The 22053-nt window shown below is 55.9% G+C and overlaps 1 protein-coding gene across 1 annotated transcript in view; it reads left to right on the top strand.

Annotated features, from left to right (window-relative positions):
- The first annotated feature begins 316 nt into the window (after positions 1-316).
- NFIX (nuclear factor I X) overlaps positions 317-22053 on the top strand; it is a 91621-nt gene continuing 69884 nt past the window's right edge. The window contains exon 1 of the mRNA XM_090289745.1: positions 317-451. Coding sequence (XP_090145871.1) covers positions 425-451 — 27 coding nt within the window. The 5' untranslated portion in view covers positions 317-424. The remainder of the gene's footprint in view (positions 452-22053) is intronic.

The raw sequence follows: 22053 nt of genomic DNA, 5'->3' as shown, positions 1-22053 counted from the left end.
CGCCCCTCCTCCCGCCCGCCCGCCAGCTCCCTCTCCCCGGAGTGCGCCGCTTCCAAACTTTGTCTAAACTTTCACTTTCACAGCGCGGCGGCGGCGGCGGCGGCGGCGGCGGCGGCGGCGGCGGGCGAGGGTGACCGGCCGAGCGGCGGCGGCATGGAGTAGACGCGCGGCGGCGGCAGCGGCGGCGGCGGACGCGAGAGGCAGCGCCGAGTGCGGCGGCGACGGCGGCGGCCCCGGAGCCGGCGGGGCCGAGCCTGCGAACGGCGAGCGCGGAGCGGCGCCGGGCCGAGCTTGGGGCTGCGGGCCGGGCGAGCGCCGCGCGGCGGAGGCCGGAGTAGCCGAGCCGGAGCCCGAGCGCGGCCGCCGCCTGCCGGGCCTCCCCTCGCAGCGGCCGGCCGCTGCGCTTTCGCCCCGGCGCCCAGCTATGTACTCCCCGTACTGCCTCACCCAGGTACCGGCCGCCGCCCCGCGCAACCGGGGAGGGAAGCGGGCGCAGGAGGCCGGCCGGCAGTGCAGGCGGGCAGGCGGGCTGGTGGAGGGGGCGCGCGGCTGCTGGGGGAGTGAGCCCGCGGGCAGCCGAGGGGTGCAAGCCGTGCTGTGGGGAGTCCGGGCACGCGTGCGGGCGCCACTGTGCGCGTGCGACTCTGGCCACCCGCAGATCCCTTTTGGGGTCTTTGGGGGTGGCCAGCTGCGTGCGTGGCGCTGCCCTGGAGCGGGAGTGAGTGTGAGTGTGTGTGCGTGCGCGTGCGCTCGGCTGGGGTGCGGTGGGCAGCGCGACTCCCACCGACCGTGGGCGACTGTGGCGGCACCCGAACAGCGTGGCCTCTGGCGGTGTTTGCGGGGGTGAAAGTGGCAGGGGGTGGTCCCGAGGGCGCAGAGTAGGGACTGGGTCCAGTGGCGATTTCAGGGGCGGGCGCAGCGTTTCCCGAGGGTGGCAGCGGTTGCGGTGCGTGGCGGCAGCCCCTGTGTTCGGCCGGGGTGCCCGGGGCTGGCCGAGCGGCCCGGGCGTCTCCCCAAAGTCTTTGTTCAGGCTTCACATGGGAGCAGGGCTAAGAAAATGGCGGGGCTCCCAAATTTCGGAGGGGCAGGGGAGGGGAGGAGAAGGAGGGATGGGCCCGCTGCCAGCCGGGGCCGCGCCTCTGCACCGACCCTGGACGACGCCGCTGCTGCGGGCCCCCCTCCAAACTTTCCTCGGTACAAACTTTCCGGTGCCCGCTTCCCGGGCTGCCGCGCGGTGGACCAGGCGGGCCGGGGGAAATACTGTCCCGCCGCCCAGAGGCGGGAGGACGGGAGGCAGCGGTGGATACCGCCTATAATGCTGCGACCACGCCGTCGGGCCAACCATGAACAGAGCAGCGCCGACCTTGGCGTGCTGCAGAGCGAGTCCCGCCTCCAGCGAAGTTCTCTGAGCCGTGCTCTGCAAAGGCAGAGGCAGAGGCAGAGGCTCCTGAGATGCCTGCCTGCTACCCCATCCTCCCCAGTCGATGGCCCTAGGCTCAGAGAGGGCACAGGAGCTGACCAGAGTCCCACAACAGCCTTGGCAGTGAAGCCTGCAGGGCCAGGCCTACACTGGTAACAATAACTCCGCAGATGGTACACCTGGGGGCTGCTTAGCAGTGCCTACCAGCAGGACCTGCGCGTGTGGAGAATCTCTAGATCAGGCCTGGGGTCCCAATTGTCCTCTCTGCCATTCTGAGTCCTGGTAGTCGTGAGCTAAGGGTGCTCACAGTTGGGAGTGAGAGTCCATGTGAATATGGCTGCTATGCAAGGGGCAAGAGGGTATGTGTGTCAGCTGTAGTTACACCACTCTCTTGTAGCAACAGATGCAAGTGTGTGTGTGTGTGTGTGAGAGAGAGAGAGAGAGAGAGAGAGAGAGAGAGAGAGAGAGTCAGTCTTGGGGTCTGCATGTGGCTCCTGTGGGTTGGCCATAGGCAGGCCTGTGTGGCATAGACGTGTGTGGCAGGCCCAGGAAGCAGGTTTTCCTGTACAGGTGTGAGTATGTGTTAGGTGCACATTCTTCACACATGTGTATCACAGTGGGCATGCAGGTGTGAGTAGGCACTCTGATTACTGGCAGCACGGGAACCCCCACATCTGTGCCTCATCTTGGGCTTCCCACATGACGATCCTGCCGACCTAGCTGGATCTGAGCCATGACTGCCTTTGGGGTTATGGTTGGATGGCCTGTGTGGCTGGTGTTTAGGGCCTGGTGGGACCAAGACCCCACACCCCAGCAGCTCCTTGCCTACCTGCTGCCAGCCCAGCTCCATGGCCTGCCCCCTGAGGCCTTGGTGAGATTCTGGGCCCCCAGATTTCACAGTACCTTGGGAAAGAAACGCCAGCAGATCCACTGTGAAAAGACTAGGAAGATGGCTGGGGCGGCCCCTGGACTCAAGGTGATGGCCAGGGCTTGACTCTGTGACACTCCAGAAGGGAGCAAGGGCTCAGCTCCATCACAGGCCCAGGCTGTGGGTGTGCCAGGGTGGCTATGGAGCACGGCGTTCACAGTCTGGGCTGGTGGCTGCTGTCCATGGGTCAGCAGAGTCTGTCCTTCCTGAGAGCTATATCTCTTGAATCCAGAGTCTTGTTTTCATAAATTTTTCTGCTTCCATAGTTTGTCCTGCCAGTCTCTGTTTCTGTCTCTCTCTTACTGTTTCTGTCTCTCTGTCTCTGTCTCTGTCCTTCTGTATCTTTGTCTGTCCCTGTCTCTCCCTGTCTGTCTTTGATTCTGGCTCCATCTCTGCTCCCTCCTTCTCCCACATCTCGGACTCTCTCCCTCTCTCCTGCCTCCATCTTCCTCTCCCTTTTTTTCAAACCAGAATTGGCTTCGATTTTAAAGTCAATAAATGATTGAGCAGGAACGAGCTTGGAGCAGCGGGGCCCTGGCAGGGAAAGGCACTGTGGGCGAGGGGGAAGGATGGAGGGGAAATCTCCTTCTGGAAAAAGCATCCAAATCCAGGGCAGCTGGGCGGGGCGCTTGCTGGAGCTGCCTGAGCCCACTAGAGCCACAGACCTGAGTTCTCAGTGGAGGGAAGCGGATGGATGGGACTCCCCCTCCAAATAAACTGACATGCACACCAGTATGTAGTCACACATACACCGCTGTTGCCGCCAAGATGGGAACATAAATGACATGCTCACATTGATGTCCAGGTACACGGTCATTGGCAAACCTATAGGCGTGGGAGATGGTGGACCTGTGTTCCCTCCCTACCCAACACACACATGTAAATGCACACACAGTCCTCAAAATGGGATGTGTGTAGCGATGTCTGCTCACGGACACATGGCGATACCTCCTAGACACACTCAGATACAGGCTGACTCCAGTGTTTGTTCACCCCCACACTTGCTCACACAGACTCAGGGATAGATGGATGGATGGACACACACCTTTTTGCAATGCTGTTGGCTCACCCAGGCATGTACACAGAAATGCACGTACCCTCAGACATGCATGCTCGCCGACATTTCCTGCCACATGGTCACACAAGCAACAGAATGTTTATGTACCCTTGTTTCTATGAAGTCATGCACACGATCATTCCAGGGGAGTGGTATGGGCTGGGGCCTCCCTAATGCTCCCCCTGAGCTCTCCCTGGGTCACTGTGGCCACCTCTCTGTCCCTGTAAAGCTGTTGCTCCCCGTACTGCACCCACGTGGAGTCTCCTTTTTATGGCATATTTTCTCCCTGGCTCTGGCTCTGCCTGCTTCATAGCCATGGCCAGGGTGGGAGGTGTATGCAGCATGAACTGGGGTGTGGTAGGCCACTCTAGAGCCTGAGTTGGGCTCCATGAGATGTTTTGAGGCTGGGCTGAGCTTGGAGCTCAGGGCTCTGTTGGGTTAATGTGGGAGGGCAGGGTCCTCCCCAATCCCCAGGAGCTGGAGTCAGGGGTCCTGGCTCAACTAGGAATGTCTTATGTGGCCTCAAGGGCTCCCAGATGGATGATGTGGGAGCAGAGGTTGAGAGCTGGGTTTTACCATAAGACAGTGCAGGATTTGAGCTCCAGCTCTGTATCTTCCAATCCTGTGACCTGAAGCACAGGATTTTCCTGGTCTATAAACTGGGCAATAATAGTGCCTCCCTTTCAGGCTGTGATTAAGCTCAGGCACGTAGTAGCATGTGCTCAAGAAACAGAATGACTTGTGATCACTTGGTTATCATGATTAGACCACTTTAGGCCTTCCAACCTGAGGAAAGGTTGCTTTAGTGGGGTGGAAGGCAGGGTTGAGCACCTCCTGAACATAGAAATCCAAGTGGACTACCTGAAAGAGGAAGGAAGAGAAGAGTTTGGAAGGAGGGAGGGCCATTCATAACCTAGCAGTTTTTCCTCAGTTGGGGTCCGGTACACCAAGCAGAGGGCAGAGGGGGTTCAAGGCAGGGATGGCAGGGTGCAGGGGACAGGAGGGGAGAAACAAGGCCTGTGGGGACCAGATGCCTTTCCTGGGGGCTCTAGCTTCCTTGGTCCTGGGGGCTTTAGCTGCCTTGGTCCTTTACCTAATCTTGAGCCTGATTGCAGCCAGGCCCGCTTTGGGTCTAGTTTCTGGGACCTTGTGCCAGAGTGTGCAGGAGTGTGTATGCACATGAATGTGAATGGAGCAGAGAGCCCAGAGATGGCTGTGGGTCCTGATGGTGGCTTCAGGGATGTCTGCATGGCTCCAGAGCCATTTCTGCATTTGCAGCTGGGCCTTATCACTGGGGTACACAGTGGGGATAGGACGCATGTGTGGGACCCTGTGCGAGTACTCATCAGGGTTCAGTGGGCGTCCTGGTTGTGTGCAGGGGTGGGCGGGCAGTTGTGTTTGCAGCAAAATCCCCCTGGTACTCAATGTCTGACTGCTGACCTTCACATCCTGCCCACTGGGAGCCCAGCCTTTTATCTGCTTGGTCCCTGTCCTCTTCTCTTGCAGTGCGAAGAATTTGGGGTCTTGCACTTTCCTCCATCTAGACCAAGAAAGGAGGAGTCTGGGATGTCTGTGCTTCCCTCTTAACACAGCGCTGAGAACTGGGCTTCAGCTGGGTAGGAGAAGGGGCTTTGTCTTCACTTTCCTGCCCTCAGTGGTCCAGATCTGGAGGTGAAGGTGCCAGGGGGCTGGCTGTGAGTGGATACCTGGGTTCTCCCAGACCTGAGTGTGCTCATCAGCGTCTTGGGCCTCAGAGCTACCATTTTCTCGTGGATAGCTATGTGTCTGTGTAAGTCCATTTTTAAGTGTCCCTGTGTGTCCAAGTGTTTGTCACTGGGTACTGCCTGCCTGAGGGTCACCCCAAACTCCGTCTCCGTGTATTTGGGTGACAGGGGTGTGTAGCACTGTGCATGTCAGGTGCCTGAGGTAGCCTTTGTGTCATGGTGCCACTGTGGTGTGCCCCTGTACAGTTCATTATGTCCTCTGGGTGTCTGACCATCACAGAAAGGGGTGTATCCATGTGCCTTACCATGTGTGTCAACCTGTCTGTGTTGACCTCTGTGGCATACATGTCCATGCATGTGCCTATGAGTATTACCCCCATGGCTCTGAATATCCTGGGCTTGTCCCTGTGACCATCAACATGTGTTCTCACCACAGGAGTTCCTCTCCCTGGCCTTTCTCGGCCTCTCAGCATAGTGTGAAATGCCCACTGTGGTGGCCAGGGCAGCAGCTGGGAGCACACCGGCCTTTCCATGGCTTCCCATGGGGTTGGACAGCCGCAGTGGCCCTGCTGTGGGCCCCGCCCGTGCCCCTGGCCCCGCATGGACAGAAGCCCGTTGTATGGTGAGGTGTGGGTGTGTGTTTGGGCCGCCCACAGGCCTCCCTCTGTCTGCCCGGTGCGCATTGATCTTGGCTTCTGCCTGTGTCGGTCCTGGCCAGGCCAGCTGGGGTGTCCGGCTGTCTCTGTGGCCTGAGCCCACCACCCCCATAGCTAGGTCTGCCCTGGGTTCCATACCCTAGGCTGTCCCTCTAAGGCTCCAAGAGCATAGATTTGGAAACTGAGGCCCCCCCTTCCTCCCCCCTTCTCTCTTTCCTCCCTCTCTCCTCCCCTCCTCCTGCTCCCTCTCTCCCGCTCTCTCTCTCCTCCTGCCAAACGCTTCTTGGCTCTGTCTGAATATCTCTCCGCCTCGATTTTTGGCTCCAGCTCTGGGCGCGTTCACTAAAAGAAGAAGGGCTAGCTCCCCCTCTCCCTGCCGCCCCTCACTGCTTCCCCCTTCTGAAGAGCCCCTCTGTGGGTGGGAGTGGCCATGTGCAGGGACCTGGTCCCTCCTGAGTGGGCTTGGTCAAGGGGGCACAGGTCTGGTGGGCAAGAGGGCTGGGGGAGCTGGGCCTGGCAGCCTGAGGGTGCAGCGGCCAGGGTGACTGTGCTGCCTGGCTGGGCAGGCGGACAGGCGGGTGGGGAGGGGTCGGGGGGCACGGAGCTGGGGTGTCTGGCTTCTGGTGGGGCTGGCAGGCCTCTGTGAGGCGCAGCTGTGCCCAGAACTCCGAGCTGCGTTTGCCACCACTACTGATGTGGCTGCGCCAGCCAGGGAGGGGGAGGCGGGTGGCGGGCACTGCGGCGCTTTGTAGCCAATCAGAAGCCAGGGTTGCACTGGGGAGCTCTCCCCCCACTGGGCTTCACCCTGAAGGGAGCCGGGGGTGGTGGCCAGCAGCAGGCAGAGGGTATTGCCACCACCACTACCGAGGACCCTGCCCCCTTGGCTGACAGTTTGGTGCCAGCCTTCCTAGCACAGATAGGGCAAAGGGTGGGTGGGGGTCTATCCCCACCAGAATTAAAGGGAGCCAAGCTGGAGGCAGGGGCAGCTCAGAGACACACTGTACCTCCCTGGCCTCAGGAGGCAGCAGGAGCTGGGGGTAGGGGCCAGATCACTGAGGATTGTCCGTCTAAATATGGGCTTTGATCAAATCACCTCAGGGGTTTATTTCAGGTCCATCTCACACCAAGTCATACTCTCTCACTGGCTTATGCGGGCACAAAGAACCATACTGTCACACACAGGCACAGCACACCCTCGCACAACACACCTCCCTAAATCCGGCACATACAGACACAGGCGTCCCCACACAAAGATGCTCGTCTTCACACACAGACACCTAGAGACAACTGCCACACCTGAACACATCAGCGCAGGAACAGACTTATGGGTGCAGACCCGCAGGCACGCGTGGTTACACAGTAACACACCACGAGACACACAGTACGGACACACTCACTGCCACAGCCAGACACAGAGTAGTGCGCAGACCCACACTCAGTGAGAAGCACATGGCACGAGCATGCAGCAATGCCGTTAGACTCCCAGAAACACACACAGGAGCGCTGATCCACCCCCACCCCCATCAGGCACACAGGAGCCCACGCATGCATGCATGCAGTAACACACTCTGAGACGCTCGGTGAGATGCACACACTTGGCAGTATCTGGAGACATTTTTGGTTGTCACACTTGGAGCAGGGTTTACCCACTAGCACCTAGTGGGTGGAGGCCAGGGCTGCTGCTCAACACCCCAACAGGATGCCCTGCCACAGAGAGTGATCCAGCCCCAAATGTCAGCTGTGCCGAAGTGGAGAAAGTCAGCCCTAATATATTGTCAGACAGACAGTAACGCACACGTGGGCACAGCTAACTCCTGACACTCATCTCATGCACACACAGAAGGTCAGCTGACACAGTGTCTCACACAGTTTTGCTCACCAGGACCCAGGTCCAGGCACAAACGGTGTGGTATGTACACAGTTCTGTGTTGCTCCAGCACACAGCGATGAGGGTCACACACACACACACACATTTACACCTGTGCCACACCTGGTGCCTGAGAGATGAGACCTGCCCTCCTCACATCTTCCCTATGCCTGCTGGACCCCTGGCTCTCTCTGAGTGGCAGATTTAGCCACCCCGATCTCTCCTGATGGAATTTGAAGCTCTGAATCCCTGCGCTGGTTTGTCGAAACCTGGAAGGCCGTGTGCTATCCCTGATCAAGACACTCCAGCCCTCTGGGCTCAGCGGCGGGGTCAGTGGTAGGCCCGGTGGCTGAGGGCCCCACTCTTACTATCCTGTTTCTGGCAGCCGCAGAAAGCGTCTGGGCTGGAAGCAAGGCCAACTTGAGACTTGTCCCCCATAGGACTGTCTCACTCATTCTCTGGCCTCTGACTCTGGAGAAAGAGGGAAGAGAGACAGCTGGCAGAATTATACAGGGAGAAATCTTATAAGATAATAACAAAATGAGTGTTTATCCTAAAAATCAGAGTGATGGCTAAAGGGTGCTGTGTGCTCACTGTGCTAAGAGCCCTCCCAGCTTGTCTCCTGGAGTCCTTCCACGTGAGGCAGAGGTGGCAGGGGTTAGCTGGGCCCTGTGTGTGCTACTGTGTGTGTCTGACAGTATATTGGGTAGGGTTTCTCCACCTTGGTATTGTTGACGTTTGGGACGTTTGCACCTTATTAGGAGAGTGGGACCTCTGATCCAACTTCTTGGATTTGAAACCTGTCTTTGCTTCTCACTAGCTGTGTGACCTTGGGCCAGTTACCCTTCCTGTCTGGGCTTCAGTTTTCTCACAAGGTTGTGGTAAGGACTAGAGACGTTGGCTTACAGAAAGCGCTTTAAAAACTGTGCTTGATGTGAAGTAAGTGCTTGATTTTATAGATGAAAAACAGAGTCACAGAAGAAGCATCCAGTGCTGGGGTCAAGGGCTAGGAGGTGGTGGAGCCTGGGCCCCTCCTCTGACCATTACCGTCCTATTTCCTGCTGATGAAAAAGAATTGCAGCTTATTCTCTGGCCTTTACCAAATGGTCTAGTATGCCCCATGCCCCTACTGAAGCTTGTCCCAGCTCTCAGACCTTGAACCCTCCTTGCCACTCTGACGTTTAGAACTTCTTCTGTCCAGCACTCAGAATGAGAGTGGATGGTTGCCTTACCCCTTCTGCACCCCCACTGGCCAGGCTTGCCCTCACCCCAGCAGGGCCCAACACCCTCTCCCACACTTTGCCGGGCACCCAGCCGGAGCCCGTGTGCTGGGGGTGCAGCCAGGGGCCTGTGCATTCCTTTGGCAAATATTTACCAAGCACCTCCTGGGTGTCTGGCTCTGTTCTGGGCCCTGGGGGTTCTGTAGGGAGCAAAATCAGCCAAGGTGCTAGCTGTTGGGAGGGCAGACGGTGAACCCGATAGAAGAGTGTCCAGTACTTGAGACAGCGATAGATGTGTGGGGAAAGGAGAACAGATAGGACCTGTGGAAGTGCTAGGCAGTTGCGGTTTTAGCAGAGGTGGTCTGTGAGGCTGACTTTCAATTCAGCATTGCTCTGCCAGTTCAGGTGCAGACTCTTCTCTCTCTCAAAGGGACAGTCTGGAGATGAAGGGTATGTGGCTTAGCACCGTTGCTCCATTGTCTGCCCAGAACGCATGGCATGTTTTTGCTGCAGCCCAAGGTCACCCATTATCCGTAATGTGGATAAAACCTATGCTGTCTGCCTAGGACTTGGGGACAAGATGGCTGGGGCCTCTTCTGTGCAGAAACCAGGCCTCGATGGGTACCAGGCATTCTCAACCCTGCCACTCTGAGCTTGGGGGTGGGGCGGGGGCAGCTGGCGGCCTAGAGTGGCACTTCCACCTGGGCCCCTCGATTTAGCTCCCTTGGGGCGGGTTGGTTTATTTTTACAAAAGCCCGTCACCCTGGCAGTGCCAGGCAGCACCATCTTTGTAGGGTCTTGGGGACCTGCCCATGGCTTGAGGAGACCGGGCTTTGTCCTCCGGACCCTAGATTCCTGCTGGGCCCCGATCTTTCTCCAACTTCAAAGCTCCGGGCATGAGGGCTCTGGGCTGGGGCTGGTGGGGTCAATAGTGTCGGCTGGCAACCACCATGCCCAGGCTGGTGGCATCTGGTTTGGCGCCCTGCCTGCCTGCCACCCCCACCCCGTGCCCAGGCAGAGCCTAGCGGCTGCTGCTGCCAGTCTCCATTTCAAAGCTTGGGGTGGGGGTGGGGAGTGCTGGGTGCCTCCTGGCCCCCGCCTGTCCTGTGCCGCCTGGGGCTTGTCCCCTGTGGCTGCTCCCTGGAAGGGCCGGGGGCTGCTTTTTCCACTGCCCCTTTGCAGCTGGGAGCTTGGTGATGATGCCCGCCTGCCTCCCATCTTCCTGCTTGCTTCCTCCCGCTCTCTCTTTCTTTGTAATGGCTCACCATTTTGGCTTCTCCACCCCCTCCCATAAGTGCCAACTCCACTTCCAAACCTTTCACCATTGCTATTGCTGGCTCTCCAGCCTTCTCTGCTCCCTGGGAGTGAGTTTAGGGGTCAGGCATGTAGGCACCAGGGGCTTCTGTGTGTGTTTCTGGAGGAGGACACATGCTGCAAGCCAGTCCGTACCACCCACCCTGAGTTTGTCAGAGCAGGTCTGCAGAACATGGGGGGCAGAGAAAGTGTGGACTCTCCAATTTCTGATGGGCTCTGGGAGTCCAGTGCCAGCCTCTGGGCCACCAGGAGACCAGGGTGGGCACCTCTGCTCCAGCCCAGAGCCTGGGCTTTCCAAAGGAAGGCTACATTTGTGGGATGCCCTGACCCCTTCTCCTTCAAGTTTCCTCCAAGGCTTCAAGATTCTTGCTCCCCTCCCTAGAGCTAGGGTGGGAAACCAAGCCCCATGTTGGGCACTTGTGCCCCAGAGGGCCAAGGGACTTCGGAGGAACCGGTTTACTACACACACACACACACCCCCCCCACACACAGCCCACTGCCTGCGCCTCTCTCTCGGCACTAAACAAAGTTTGCTAAGTAACTTCAAATGTTATTTGAGGACGGCCTGGCCTCAGCCCAAGACGGCCCTGTGGAAACTTGCTTTTCGCTGCCGAGGCTGCAAGTATCAAAGACACACTTTCGGGGGGGTGCTTTAACGCCTCTCCCCTCTCAGTGGCAGGAGCTGGCCCTGAGCGGACACACAGACACACAGAGGCCCGCTCCGACAGAGGGACATACACATCATGCTGTGGCTTGTACACCAGGCGCACGACAGCTATGGACCAGAGCACACACCCTAACACACATAACACACATATTGACACACCATGGGGAGGGTGGGGTTCACAGAGTACTGCCCCTGGCCCATGGGCTTTGGGATTTTTCCAGCTGGTGAGGTTTCTCAGAGCCTGGAGACCTATATTCTTAGGTCTTCTGGGCGTGAGTGGGTTCTCAGAAGGGTCCCTTCCCTCTCCCAGCCTTAGTTTCTCCAATTGTAGAAGGACGTGGTGGGCCTGAGTGGTGTGCAAGTTAGTGAAATTTCACACTGATTAGGACAACGGTTTTCAACCTTTTTCACCTCATGGCAACATAAGTTAAATCGGCAGCCGTCCGTCTCGAGAGACGATGGTGTAGCTTCTTAAGAGTCTATCTGCACCGCCAAGAATGGCTGTGCAGTCCGACTCGGGAGTGACACGGTATCTGTCTCCTCCCGTGTTGAATCGACATCTTGCGATGACGCTGGAGTGTCCTCTCCAGTGAAGCTGAAGCTACAGAGCCTGGGCAGGGTGATATGGAGGGTCTGCTGTTGCCCATGCAGCAGACCCCCCCTCTCTTCGCAGCTGAAGGGTCCAAGGGAAAGACGGAGTCAATACAGCTTGGGTTCAGGTGCGCCGCAGGAGTTGCCGGTGTTGACTACAACGTCAAACCGCCTTAGGGACTCTGGCTCCGGATTTTCTGTCGGGGTTTACTCCCTTAGCCTTTCCCCTAAAGAGGTATGCCGCAAGGCAGCGGAGGTTTTTTGGAGTCAGAGTTTTCCTTCTCTGATGTGCCCTGACTGGAAGATCGAACCAGCGACACTTAGCTCACAGGCCGACGCTCAATCCACTGAGCCAAACCAGCCAGGGATGCAACATAAGTTAATTACTAAAATTCTACGGCACACCAAAAAATATATTTTTGCCAATCTGACAAAAAATAAGTATAATTTTGATTCACTCATACCAGACAGCTATTGTTGTGTTATCTGTTGTCATTTTTAAAATTGACAATCTCAGGGAAAAGAGGTCAGTGCCCCTGACTGAATAGTCAGGTATTGCACGTTTTAAAAATTCTTGCGGCACACGGGTTGAAAATCGCTGGATTAGGAGAATGCCCAGATTTTCTCCTCCCTCCGCCAGGACTGACTTGTGGAGTGCATCCTGAGGTTTCACAGGGTCTGAGTGTGAGGCCTGTCTAAGCCTGGCCTCACAGACCTGATGGGCATCTACCTGACTGGAGGCCCTGGCCCCAGGCTGCTCTGGGTTCCCCAGCGAACCCAGGCAAATGTCTGCTTTGCTCACCTTCTCTCTCCAGACTTTGCTTGCTTTCCCAAATCCCTCCTTTTCCTGGTCTCCCTAGGCCTGTCCACACCTGGAGCTCAGGGAAAGTGCGGGAAACAGGCTCAGGGTATATCCCTCACCGAAGCCAGCCAGGCCTGGGGTCCATCATGTCCAGAGGTCACTGATGACCCTCTGGGATCCCACAAACCTAGGCATGAAGCTGAGGGTGGGCACCTGAGCTGACACAGTGGGCGAAGGTGAAGCTTTATCATAGGGTCTGTCTGACCTGTCACCATCTGAGGTTGGCAAGCAGGTGGGGTTTCACTGAACACAATGGAAAGGCCAAGGCCCCAGGGGACACTGGACTGCCACCCCAGTCCCCAAGAACCTCCCTGTCTCACTGTCAGCCAGACCCTCACCAAAGTAGGTTTGTGGGGGTCCCCCATCCCAGCCCTACACACTGCCTCTTCTCTACTCACAGTCAGTACGTGCAACACCCCACCACCCGCAGTCTGTCATACAGTGACAGCCTGTCACAGGCATTGCCGCACACCGGCACAATCTGTCGTCCACGCACAGTCTCACACACAACCTGTCACACACGCGCACACACATACAGCGGCACAGTTGCACACACAGCCAGCCTCACACGATCACACCAAGTGTCACAGCTTGTCAGAGCCATAGACTCCTCACAATAAAAATAACAGCTACCAACTCCAGAGCAATTATGCCAGGGCAGCGGGCGGGTGCACAAGACCTCCTGTATCCATCCCCATATGAGGCGGGTATGAGTAACCTGTTTTACAGATGAGGAAACAGAGGCTGCAGGGTCAAGTGCCAAGGTCATGGGGCTGGAAGTGGGGTGGCAGGAATTAGTCAGCCAGGCCTCCGGGGCAAGCAAGACTCAAACAGGTCATCCTGCTCTTCAACCCACTCCCATCCACCTGGCCCTCCCCATGGGAATTCCCTTCCCATTCCCCAGATTGGGAAGACTGAGGTTCTAAGCAGCCCAACCAAGAAATGTGGGAAGGGGCCTCAAACTGTCTAACCTAGACTGAGGAAATTTGAGCCATGCCCTCCACCCCAAATGCTACTTGGCTCCTTGTAACGATAGCTGCTGCAGCCTGTACGGTCTTGTGAGATCCCATGTGTTGGAGTCCATTGGCTGGGGTCTGGGTCCTGGAAGGCAGAGTTCTGCGTCTTCAGAAGCTCTGTCCCTGTCCACAATGGGGTGGGGGTGAATGGAGGGGGAGTAGCAGCCGTGGGCTCCCAGGCTCCAAGCCTGGAGCCTCCTGGCCCTGCACCCCTATTCCCCAGGTCTACTCCCCAGGGCCCTCCGCATTCCAGGGTGCTTCCTCCTCCTCCTCTGATGTCTGCCTTCCCTCACTTTTTCCTTCTTTGTTCCACCCCCGACTGCTCCCTGGGGCTTCCCCCATTAGAGCCACGAGGGCCAAAACCAACATGGTTTCAACGATATCCGCCTATCTGCGGAGGAGCTGAATGGCAGGCCCTGCCCCCTGGCCTGCTCAGGGGCTAGATCCGGGCTCAGCCCAGCCAGGATGGTGGCTCTGGTGCACGTGGCTATTCCTAGGGCATGCGCAAGCATATGCGCACAGCTCTGCACAGGGGCCCCAACGGGCACCCAGCTGCATGCATGTCCACGTCTGACACCCCAGTGGGCCTGGGGCAAGGGCAAGCACACAAGCGTGCTCTTGTACAGTGGCTTGGACAGGGGTCGCAAGCATGCTCCTGGCTGGTGCCCCAGACAGGGATCCCAGGAACCTCCAGCTTATATACACACCCAGGCCTGACAGCCCAGTGGGACTGCTGGGGAGCACACATGCCCATAAACACACTCTTTCCCGACATCAGGTCGGGGTCCAAACATAAGCACGCATGCCCACCCTCTCTCCTGCTTGCACCCATTCTGGGTTCAGAGCACAGGTACCGCCCTATACCCCCATGGGGGTCCCACGCTCAGGTGGGTGGGTGAGCCCACAAGAGCCTCCGGTGCCCACACAAGTGGCTCCAGGCCCACGTGGAAATGTACCTCCCCAGCCTGCACATACATGTGATTCACGTGAGTCGCACACCTGCCAGGCCGCCTTGGGCACCTGGCTCCAAAGCTGTATTCAGGTTTTTGGGGAGGAGACTGGGAAGCCGAGGCCTGATTCCTACTGCCCCCATTTTTTTTAGAATAGCAGTATCCCCAAATGCCCTTGGGGTGCAGGTGAGCTGTTTCAGAGCTGCCCAGTAGCGCCCCTGCATGTGCTATATTTACATTGGAAATTTGTAGTTTAATAAATATATTTATATGTAAGAAGTTTCCCCCATTCCCACTTCATCTGTACTTGGATTTTTACCACCCCCACTCGGCTTTATCCCAAGCCTGCAAAATCCATTTCACCAAGCAGGAACATGGGGAGAGTCGGGAGCAGCCTTTCCCCTTCCACCTGTGGATGCTCCAAGTTCTTAAAGGCCGGAGACCCTCCCCCACGAAAGGCTGAGCCACACTGTGGAGTCCCACAGCCCTCCGTGAGACACAGTGGTGGGGGTGGGTGCTGGCAGCAATACTTGCTTTTTGGTGTGTGTTTGCTGTTGCTGCTTAAATTAATCCTGAGTGACGGTCTGCAATTCCTCTCCACAAAGAGGCAATTTAATGCCCCCTCTTCTAGCGCAAAACTTCCATTTGCCCCCCTGAGTCCAGCTTGGCAGCTTAGGCTGCGATCTACCGACCCTTCTGGCCTTCCCCTCAGGTGCGCCCTAGGCGTGGAGTCCGGTTGCCCGTGCACATCATGGACTTCAGGAAGCAAGTGTGAGTGGGTTTTGAAGGGGTGTGAGATATCAAAATAGAAGCATATCGCTGAGTGGAGGTGGGGGCATTCCCTGGACTCCCTAGATGGCCCCACTCTCCAGCCATTGTGCTTTGATGCCCCAACCTGGCTAAAGAAAGTTAGTTGGTCCTCCTGCTTCCCTTCTTGTCCCCCTTAATGGCCCCGGAGCTTCTCCAGTCTACTTGTGCACCACGTCGAATGCCTGTGCAAACTGGCAGAGTCGTGCTGCCCGGGCCCTGGATGCTTGCCCCTGTGTGCGCGCTCATCAGCAGGTGCCTGCTGCCTGTGGGCTCCTTTCACCTCCTGGGTGTTTTTTTCATGCGTTGTATTTCCCAGACCCGCTGCAATTGGCTCGCTCCTGAAGGGGGACATGGGTGAGTGGAGTCGTGGGGAAACCTCTCTCGGGCTCAGACAGTGGGAGCACTGTGTGCTTTCCGCCCTGTAGAACATGGGTGCTGATGGTCTCGGTCGCTTGTATCTTGAACCACAGGATGGGAGGGGACAACACAGCCTCCAAGGAGCTGACAGCAGGGCTTCGGGGCCCTAGAGTGCCATGGGCCATAAGTGGGCTCTGCGCAAAGTCAAAAGTGCGCGTGGGAAGAGGCAAAAGGTGGGAAGTGGCGCGTGGAGGCCCCTGATGTGGGGAGCTGCTCCAGGCATTGATCCGGGAGTGAGGACCACTTCCCCTGGGGTCAAGTGAGGGGACATGGGGAGGGGGTGTGAAAGAACTTCCGCCATAGGGAAGCGGCAGAATGTTGTCGCTTGGTAGACCCTGGGGGAGGGGTAGTCCCCTGTGGGGTCCTCAGATCCCGCACTGCTCAGGCACTGGCAGTATCAGTGGTACCCCAAAGGGGACTCCACATAGGTGTTGAGGGCTGGCCTGGTTCTTGTCACGGGGTGTTGGCCTTTTGCAGCATCAAAGGCCACCACCAGAAGGGGCTCAAATGGAGAGCGGCCTTTGGCCTCTAGGCTGGTTTGATTCAGTCCCCAGTCACGTGGGTGTCTTTGCCTCAGTTTCCCTCCTCCTGTGCTCACTCTGATAGGATAATGTGCCAGAGGGCTTTGAAAATGAAATAGATGATGAATCCTGTTACTCTGTGGCTGCTCAGGGGACTTTGGGGTTTAAATGTCCTGGAATCCGAGGGTAGCCTTGGGGTTCAGTAGAGAGAGAACGTCCCACTTCCACACTGATTCCAAGCTTAGAAAGGAACCTCTCCATTTATCCCCAAGCTGCCTCATTTTGGGGAATAAGGGTGGGGAAATTTACCACGGGAGATTTTTGTTTGTTTCGAAGGTTGGCTGGGTTTGGGGGCGTTTGGCCTCCAGCGAGCCTGGGGAAGAAATGTGACTAAGTGGCAGAAAATGCGCTTTCCCTTTTCCTCTCCTCTGCCTTCAGGCCTCGGGAGTTGTGCAGCTTCCAAGAAACTTTTTTTAAAATATAATTTCCCCCAGATCCCTTCTGGTCAACATGGTCTTCCCTCTCAGGGCAGACTTCTTTGGGGGGTACTAAGGCCTCCCCATCCATTGCTACCAGCCATTTTGCAGCACTGCCTGGGCAGGCCAGGGAGAGGATGGGAAAGTGTGGTCACCCAGTGGACCTGACTTAACCTGTTGGAAGAGGAGGCTAGTGTCCCCTTGATGTCCCTCCCATCTCCTCGGGGGTTTGAGCAGCCCCTGGACTTGCAGAGAAAGCACTTAGGGGCCTCCAGGCCAGCCCCCTTGGAAACCAGTCATAAACTTGACTTCTGTCACTCAGATTACTTAAATTTGTGTTGGTAGAGTTAGGTCCTTTTCCTTGTCCACGTACAGATGACTCACCCTGCTCCAGCTGCGTGGGGGAGGGTGACGGAATCGGCTTATCCTGTGCTCCGCACCCGGACCCAGAGGCAGCCCATTCCAGCAGCAGCTCCTCAGACCACACTCGACTCCTTCCTCCCTTTTATTTTCGGTCACATTTTCCTTCTTTAAAACAACATTTAAAAATTTTAAAGGAGTTTTGTTACTTAAAAAAAAAAAGCGTGAGACAGAGGCTGAATGATGGAAACAGGCTGTTAAAAAAAGAAAGAAAAATACGTGTCCGTGGCACTCCATGGAGCTGGCAAGCCTTTCCTGCCTCTTTTCTGAGCCCTCTGTCGCTAGTTCCCTGGTATAGCCCAGCGTGGGGCACCTGGGATCTCCGCTGCTGAAAAGGCACTATAGAATTGCAAGGATTATTATGATTTTAATAAAATTGTGTCTCATTTAGAAGCGCATTTCTGCACTGCCTCTGCCGTCGGAGCCTGAGTTTGCCACCGCAAAGTCTGTAATCAGAGAAAAATACCAGCTTTGTTGAGGGTTAGAATATATCATTGGCTAATGTGTGTGGTTTTTTAAAAAAATAATGCTAAGCATTGGAGTAATTAAAGAGTGAGAAATAACTTGTCGTTCCTCTCCCTTCGGCATTGTCTTATTTAAGAGTGGAAAGTGCGCTTTTAGGCAGAACTGGTTAGTTTTAATGCGGGCTTTTTTTTCTCACCAGCCTTCCCCTCCGCTCCGGTCTGATTCGCAAATCCCCAAAGTGGCACAAGCCGGGAAAGTTGCAGCGGCTGTTCTTCTCCTGGAGTTGGAGCCCTGCTTTCCTTTTTCACCCTCTCTCAGAGACAACCCTCTCTTCTTCCCTCCCCGCCTCTGGGCCCTGACCCACCGCCTGGTTTGTGCTAGAGCGATTTGAAAAAGAAAGAAAGGAAGAAAGGAGTTGGGCTCTGGTACCCCTGTGCCGGCCGAGGGCGCATTTCCCAGGCGGTGGGCTGGTGGGAGAGTCATACCGGTGGGGGGAATCTCCACACCTGCTCTGCACCCTGCCCCCGCAAAAGGATCAAGTAATCAAGTGTTTCTAAAGATTACAGGCTCAGAGAGATCAGATCCCATGTCATACTTTTCATTAAGCTGAACAGTTTTTTTCTCCTCATCCCCATTTGCAGTGGGAAAAGAAAATGCAGTCCTCAAGGCCCTCCTCGGCAGGGGAGAGAGTCCCTTTGGGATGGGCCTGGCGTCCAGCCCCAGGACAGTGCCACTACCCACAGGGCCTAGATTTGGAGCCAGAGAGCAGGGTTCAGGGCCTTCGGTGGGCACGGTCTGGGAAATAGAGGAAGGGGCTCTTTTGTCAGGTGCAGAGGTTTGGTCCAGCCTTGTGGAACGCTAAAAGCCTGCCCGGGTCCTCCCTCAGGTGTGGGTGGACTCGCTAGAAAAGGAAAGGGGCTTCCATAGTGCCTGGGGGAGATGCAGCTGCACACAAGAAGGGGAAAGTGGGTAAGAAATGGGAGTAGGGCTGGTGTCCACTGTGCCAGTGGTTGTGCAGTGTCTTTGCCTTGCAAAGGGAGTTAGTTATTTATTTGCTTCAGGTTTTTTAAATTAAATGTATTTCCCTTTTATTTTCTTTGTTATTTGGTGCTTAGACTTTTTAGCGATCCTTTGCATTCGTCTTTTTACATAAGCAACTCCCTCCAAGAGATATTGTGGGAGGTATTTTGCCTTGAAGTGCTTTCTCTTTTCTGCTTTTTTTAAAATTTAATTTTAAAATTATAAAGTAAATTTAGTGCCAGTGAAAGTGAGGTGGGGAGCCAGCTGTGGCTGGAGCCAGGGCAGGGGGAGGCAGATGCCACAGGGCTGGGCCTCCCCTCCCTCCTCACAGCCTGCAGCCCAGGACCCCCGCACTCTCTTGGCCCCCTTCTTGCCGCGTCCACCCCTTCCTCAAGTGCAAGGCTTTTGTGGCCTTGGCCGAGGGCAGTCTGCCCTGATGGGTTCTCATTCCGGAACCCCTGACTCTGCGAAGTCCCCTTTTCCCCAGGATCCACACATATCAAGGCCCCCCAGTCCTGCCTGTGGCTGTTTGGTTTTCACCTCTGTCTGTCCCCCCTCAACGCCCTGCTAGTCTGCTTACCCTGCTGCTCAGCGGTTCCCCCGCTGATGGGATCAGAGTCGGGTAGGCACAGAGAGAGGCGTAGAAACCCCTCTGCAGCAGTGAGGAGGCCAGGGGCTTCTTTGCACTACTACTTTTTGTGGTCACATGAGTAGTTCAGAATGCTCTATAATGTGTGTGTGCCTAGGTGCTCAATTTGACGCTACTGGTGCAGGCAGGCGCTATTTCTAAAACATAAATTGCAACAACTTTTTATAGCTTCAAATCTCAAGGCCCACTCAGCTTGCTGAAAATGTTTTACAATTTCTTAACCTGGGTGGGGTTACCCAGGTGCGTTCACTTCGTGAAAAATGTATTGTGCAGCCGACTTAGAACTGTGCGCTCTTCTTTACATACACCACACTTCAACTGAAAAGTTTATTTAAAAAGGGGGGGAGGCCCAGCCTCAAAAGTAAAGGCTGCGGGTTACACAATAATAATAATTTAAAGAAGACTGTCCTCCAGCTTGCTTTGCTCAGACCTCCCTGCTAAGGGGTGGTGGAAGGGCTTGTAAAATTAGTGGGCTGGTAGTAAAGCTCGGTGGAGTGGGGCTTGCGAAGCTTTGGGACCCACTCTGTGTGCTGCGCTGAGTGCCTGGAGGCCCGACTGCAGGCTAAGGTCTAGCTGTAGGATTGTAACATCTTAGGGCCAAAGGATAAAAAGTGGTAAGGAGGAAGTTTCTTGCCAATTACATTTTGCTGTCAACATCTGGAAAGCAAAATTGCAGCTGTTCTCCTGCCCCCCCATTACCACCTCTTATTTTTTTCTGCACACTTAAATTTTTTGTATGCGTGCCATCCATACCTCGGTTTTCTGCACTGTTAAAACATTTTCACGGCTCTGCTCAAATTGAGTTGCTGGGTTTGGGCTTTCAAAAAAACATGTATCTAATAGTCTGACAGATTAATTTTTGGAACAATTTATTTGAATAGGCCTGAAATCAATTGATAATCCCCTCACTTTTCTTTTCCCCTTGTTGGCCTTCCTAAGCAGCAGTTTACGCCAGAAGCTGGGGGAGGACGCTCCATGCCTGCGGCCCTCGCCTCTGCTCCTCCCGGCAGGTACTGACAGCTTCACCCTCCACGGCCCTTCTGTGGTGTTTTTGTTTTCCTTTCGCCCCAAAAAATATTTGAACCAAAAAGCCTCTTTTTTTTCCTCCACCCACAGCAAACTGAAAGGGCTAGTGAACCGTGATTCAACAGAGCGAAGGCGCCTCTTTTCTTCCTTAGCATTAATTAACTCAAGTTCGTTAGGACGTTGGGTCTGTCGCCCACAGTTTTCTCTTGTGTGTGCTGAATCAGGTCATAGAGGGAGACTTCCCGTGCAAACAGTTTGTGTTGGAGCTGGGGGACACAGAGGGGGAGAGAGGGTGAGAAAGAAAGGGAGCCGGGAGGAACGGATCGTGGCAGAGAGGTAGGCACGGTCCTGAGCTCTGGGCACCCGGGTGCCAGCCTCCACAGAGGCTAGACACCAGGGGAATGAGGATTCTCCGGTTTCCTTGGCAATGATCCTGCTAATAAAATAGTTGGGGGCAGCAATACATTTTGAGGGACTGAAAAATGTCTTCCAACTTTTAAAATTGTACATTTTGGAGAAGCCATTTGCCCAGACAGCCCGCCCAGCTCCCCTGAGCCCTGGAGTTGTGAAAACCCCCAGGGCTGTTCCCATCCTGACCACCCAGCTCTCTGCCTGGGGCTCTGGGCACTGCCTGTTGCCGAAGCAACTGCAAGAAAGAGGCTCTCTCTGGGCCAAGGGCGCGGGGAGTGCAGACTGGGCGATGGCACCGGGGCGGAGAGAAACTCTCCTTTCTCACCGGGGCCTACTCTCCTGTGGTTCGGGATCTCTCCTGTGGCGGGGGAATAAACCCAGCAAAGCAAAGGGGTGTCACAGCTGATCCTGGTGGAGCTCTGGCAAGGCCCTGGGAAGGTTGTAGGAGGAGTCTCAGAGGTGCAGGACTGGGGGTGGAGGAGGGAGAGGGACATCTTCCCTGGATAATCCCCAAGCCTTTTCTGGGTTCGGCAGTTGGCGCTGCTGGGCCTCCGGAGAGTTTTCAACATTTTGCCTTTCGCTCTGGTCTTCTCTCTTGCCCTGCAGATATTTACACGGTGTTCTGGGCACAGACCTTATCTTCACGTGCTAGTCCCCCCTTCCTGGGCCTTTGGTCAGTTTATCAGTTCTTCTTTAGAGAAACTTGTGAAGATAGCCTGTGGAGTTCTGCCTTCTTCCCCAGCCCTTAGCCACCATGGACTGACTTTTCAGGCCAAGGAGGAGGGAGAGGCTCAGGCCCTGCACTGTCCTTGCCCCTCGAAGCCCTTGCCTGACTTCCGTCCAGGGCATTCTACGGAGGTTCTCATCCCCATGTAGCTACCCCCACCCTTGGCTGGAGGAGAGGGCTCTGGCCTTCCTAGCTTTTACTTCTATGGAGTGACACAAGGAAGTTTCAAGCTAAATAATGAATTAAAGACTAAGGTTTTTGTTTCCCATTCCCTGTAGAGGATTAAAGTAAACAATTTCTAGTTGCACCAGAGAGAATAGATTGTCTCCCCCAGTCCCCTGCCCCTACCCTATTTTATTCCGTGCCAGGAGGGTGAGGGGAGATGCACCCGGAGTGGGGTAGTGTTTAGAGCCAGAACGAGGCTGCCTGTTGGCCAGATCCCAGACCACCGCTCCCGGTTTGTAGTCAGGAGGAGAAAAGGAAGGGAAGGGGGGAGCAGTTTTATAGGAGAGGAGTGTGCAGACTGGTTCTGAGGCAGTCCCTGTCCTAGACCCGGCACTGGGTGTGGGGCAAATCCATTTGGCCGCGTGAGAACGCTGGTAAAACCGAGCTGCGGCTGCCTTTCCTGAGCAGAGAAAAACAGGCCCAAGGCAGCCAAAAACCCGCTTTGTCCAAATTCTCTGGGCCTCCTCGCAACGCGCATTTCTGGTTTCCATGCCTGGATTTCCAGACTCTTGGGTGATTTTACTCTGGCTGAGGAACCGCTCCCAACCTGCCCCCAGAGAGGGGAGGCCCCACCCACCTCGAGGACAAGCAGCCCTGGGCCCTTTCCTTTTTCT

This window comes from Furipterus horrens, unplaced genomic scaffold (genome assembly GCF_987537825.1).
Source record: "Furipterus horrens unplaced genomic scaffold, mFurHor1.1.pri manual_scaffold_10, whole genome shotgun sequence".
Taxonomy (NCBI): Eukaryota; Metazoa; Chordata; class Mammalia; order Chiroptera; family Furipteridae; genus Furipterus; species Furipterus horrens.
Note: the sequence above shows the minus strand (reverse complement) of the source record. Positions and strands in the feature narration are given on the sequence as shown.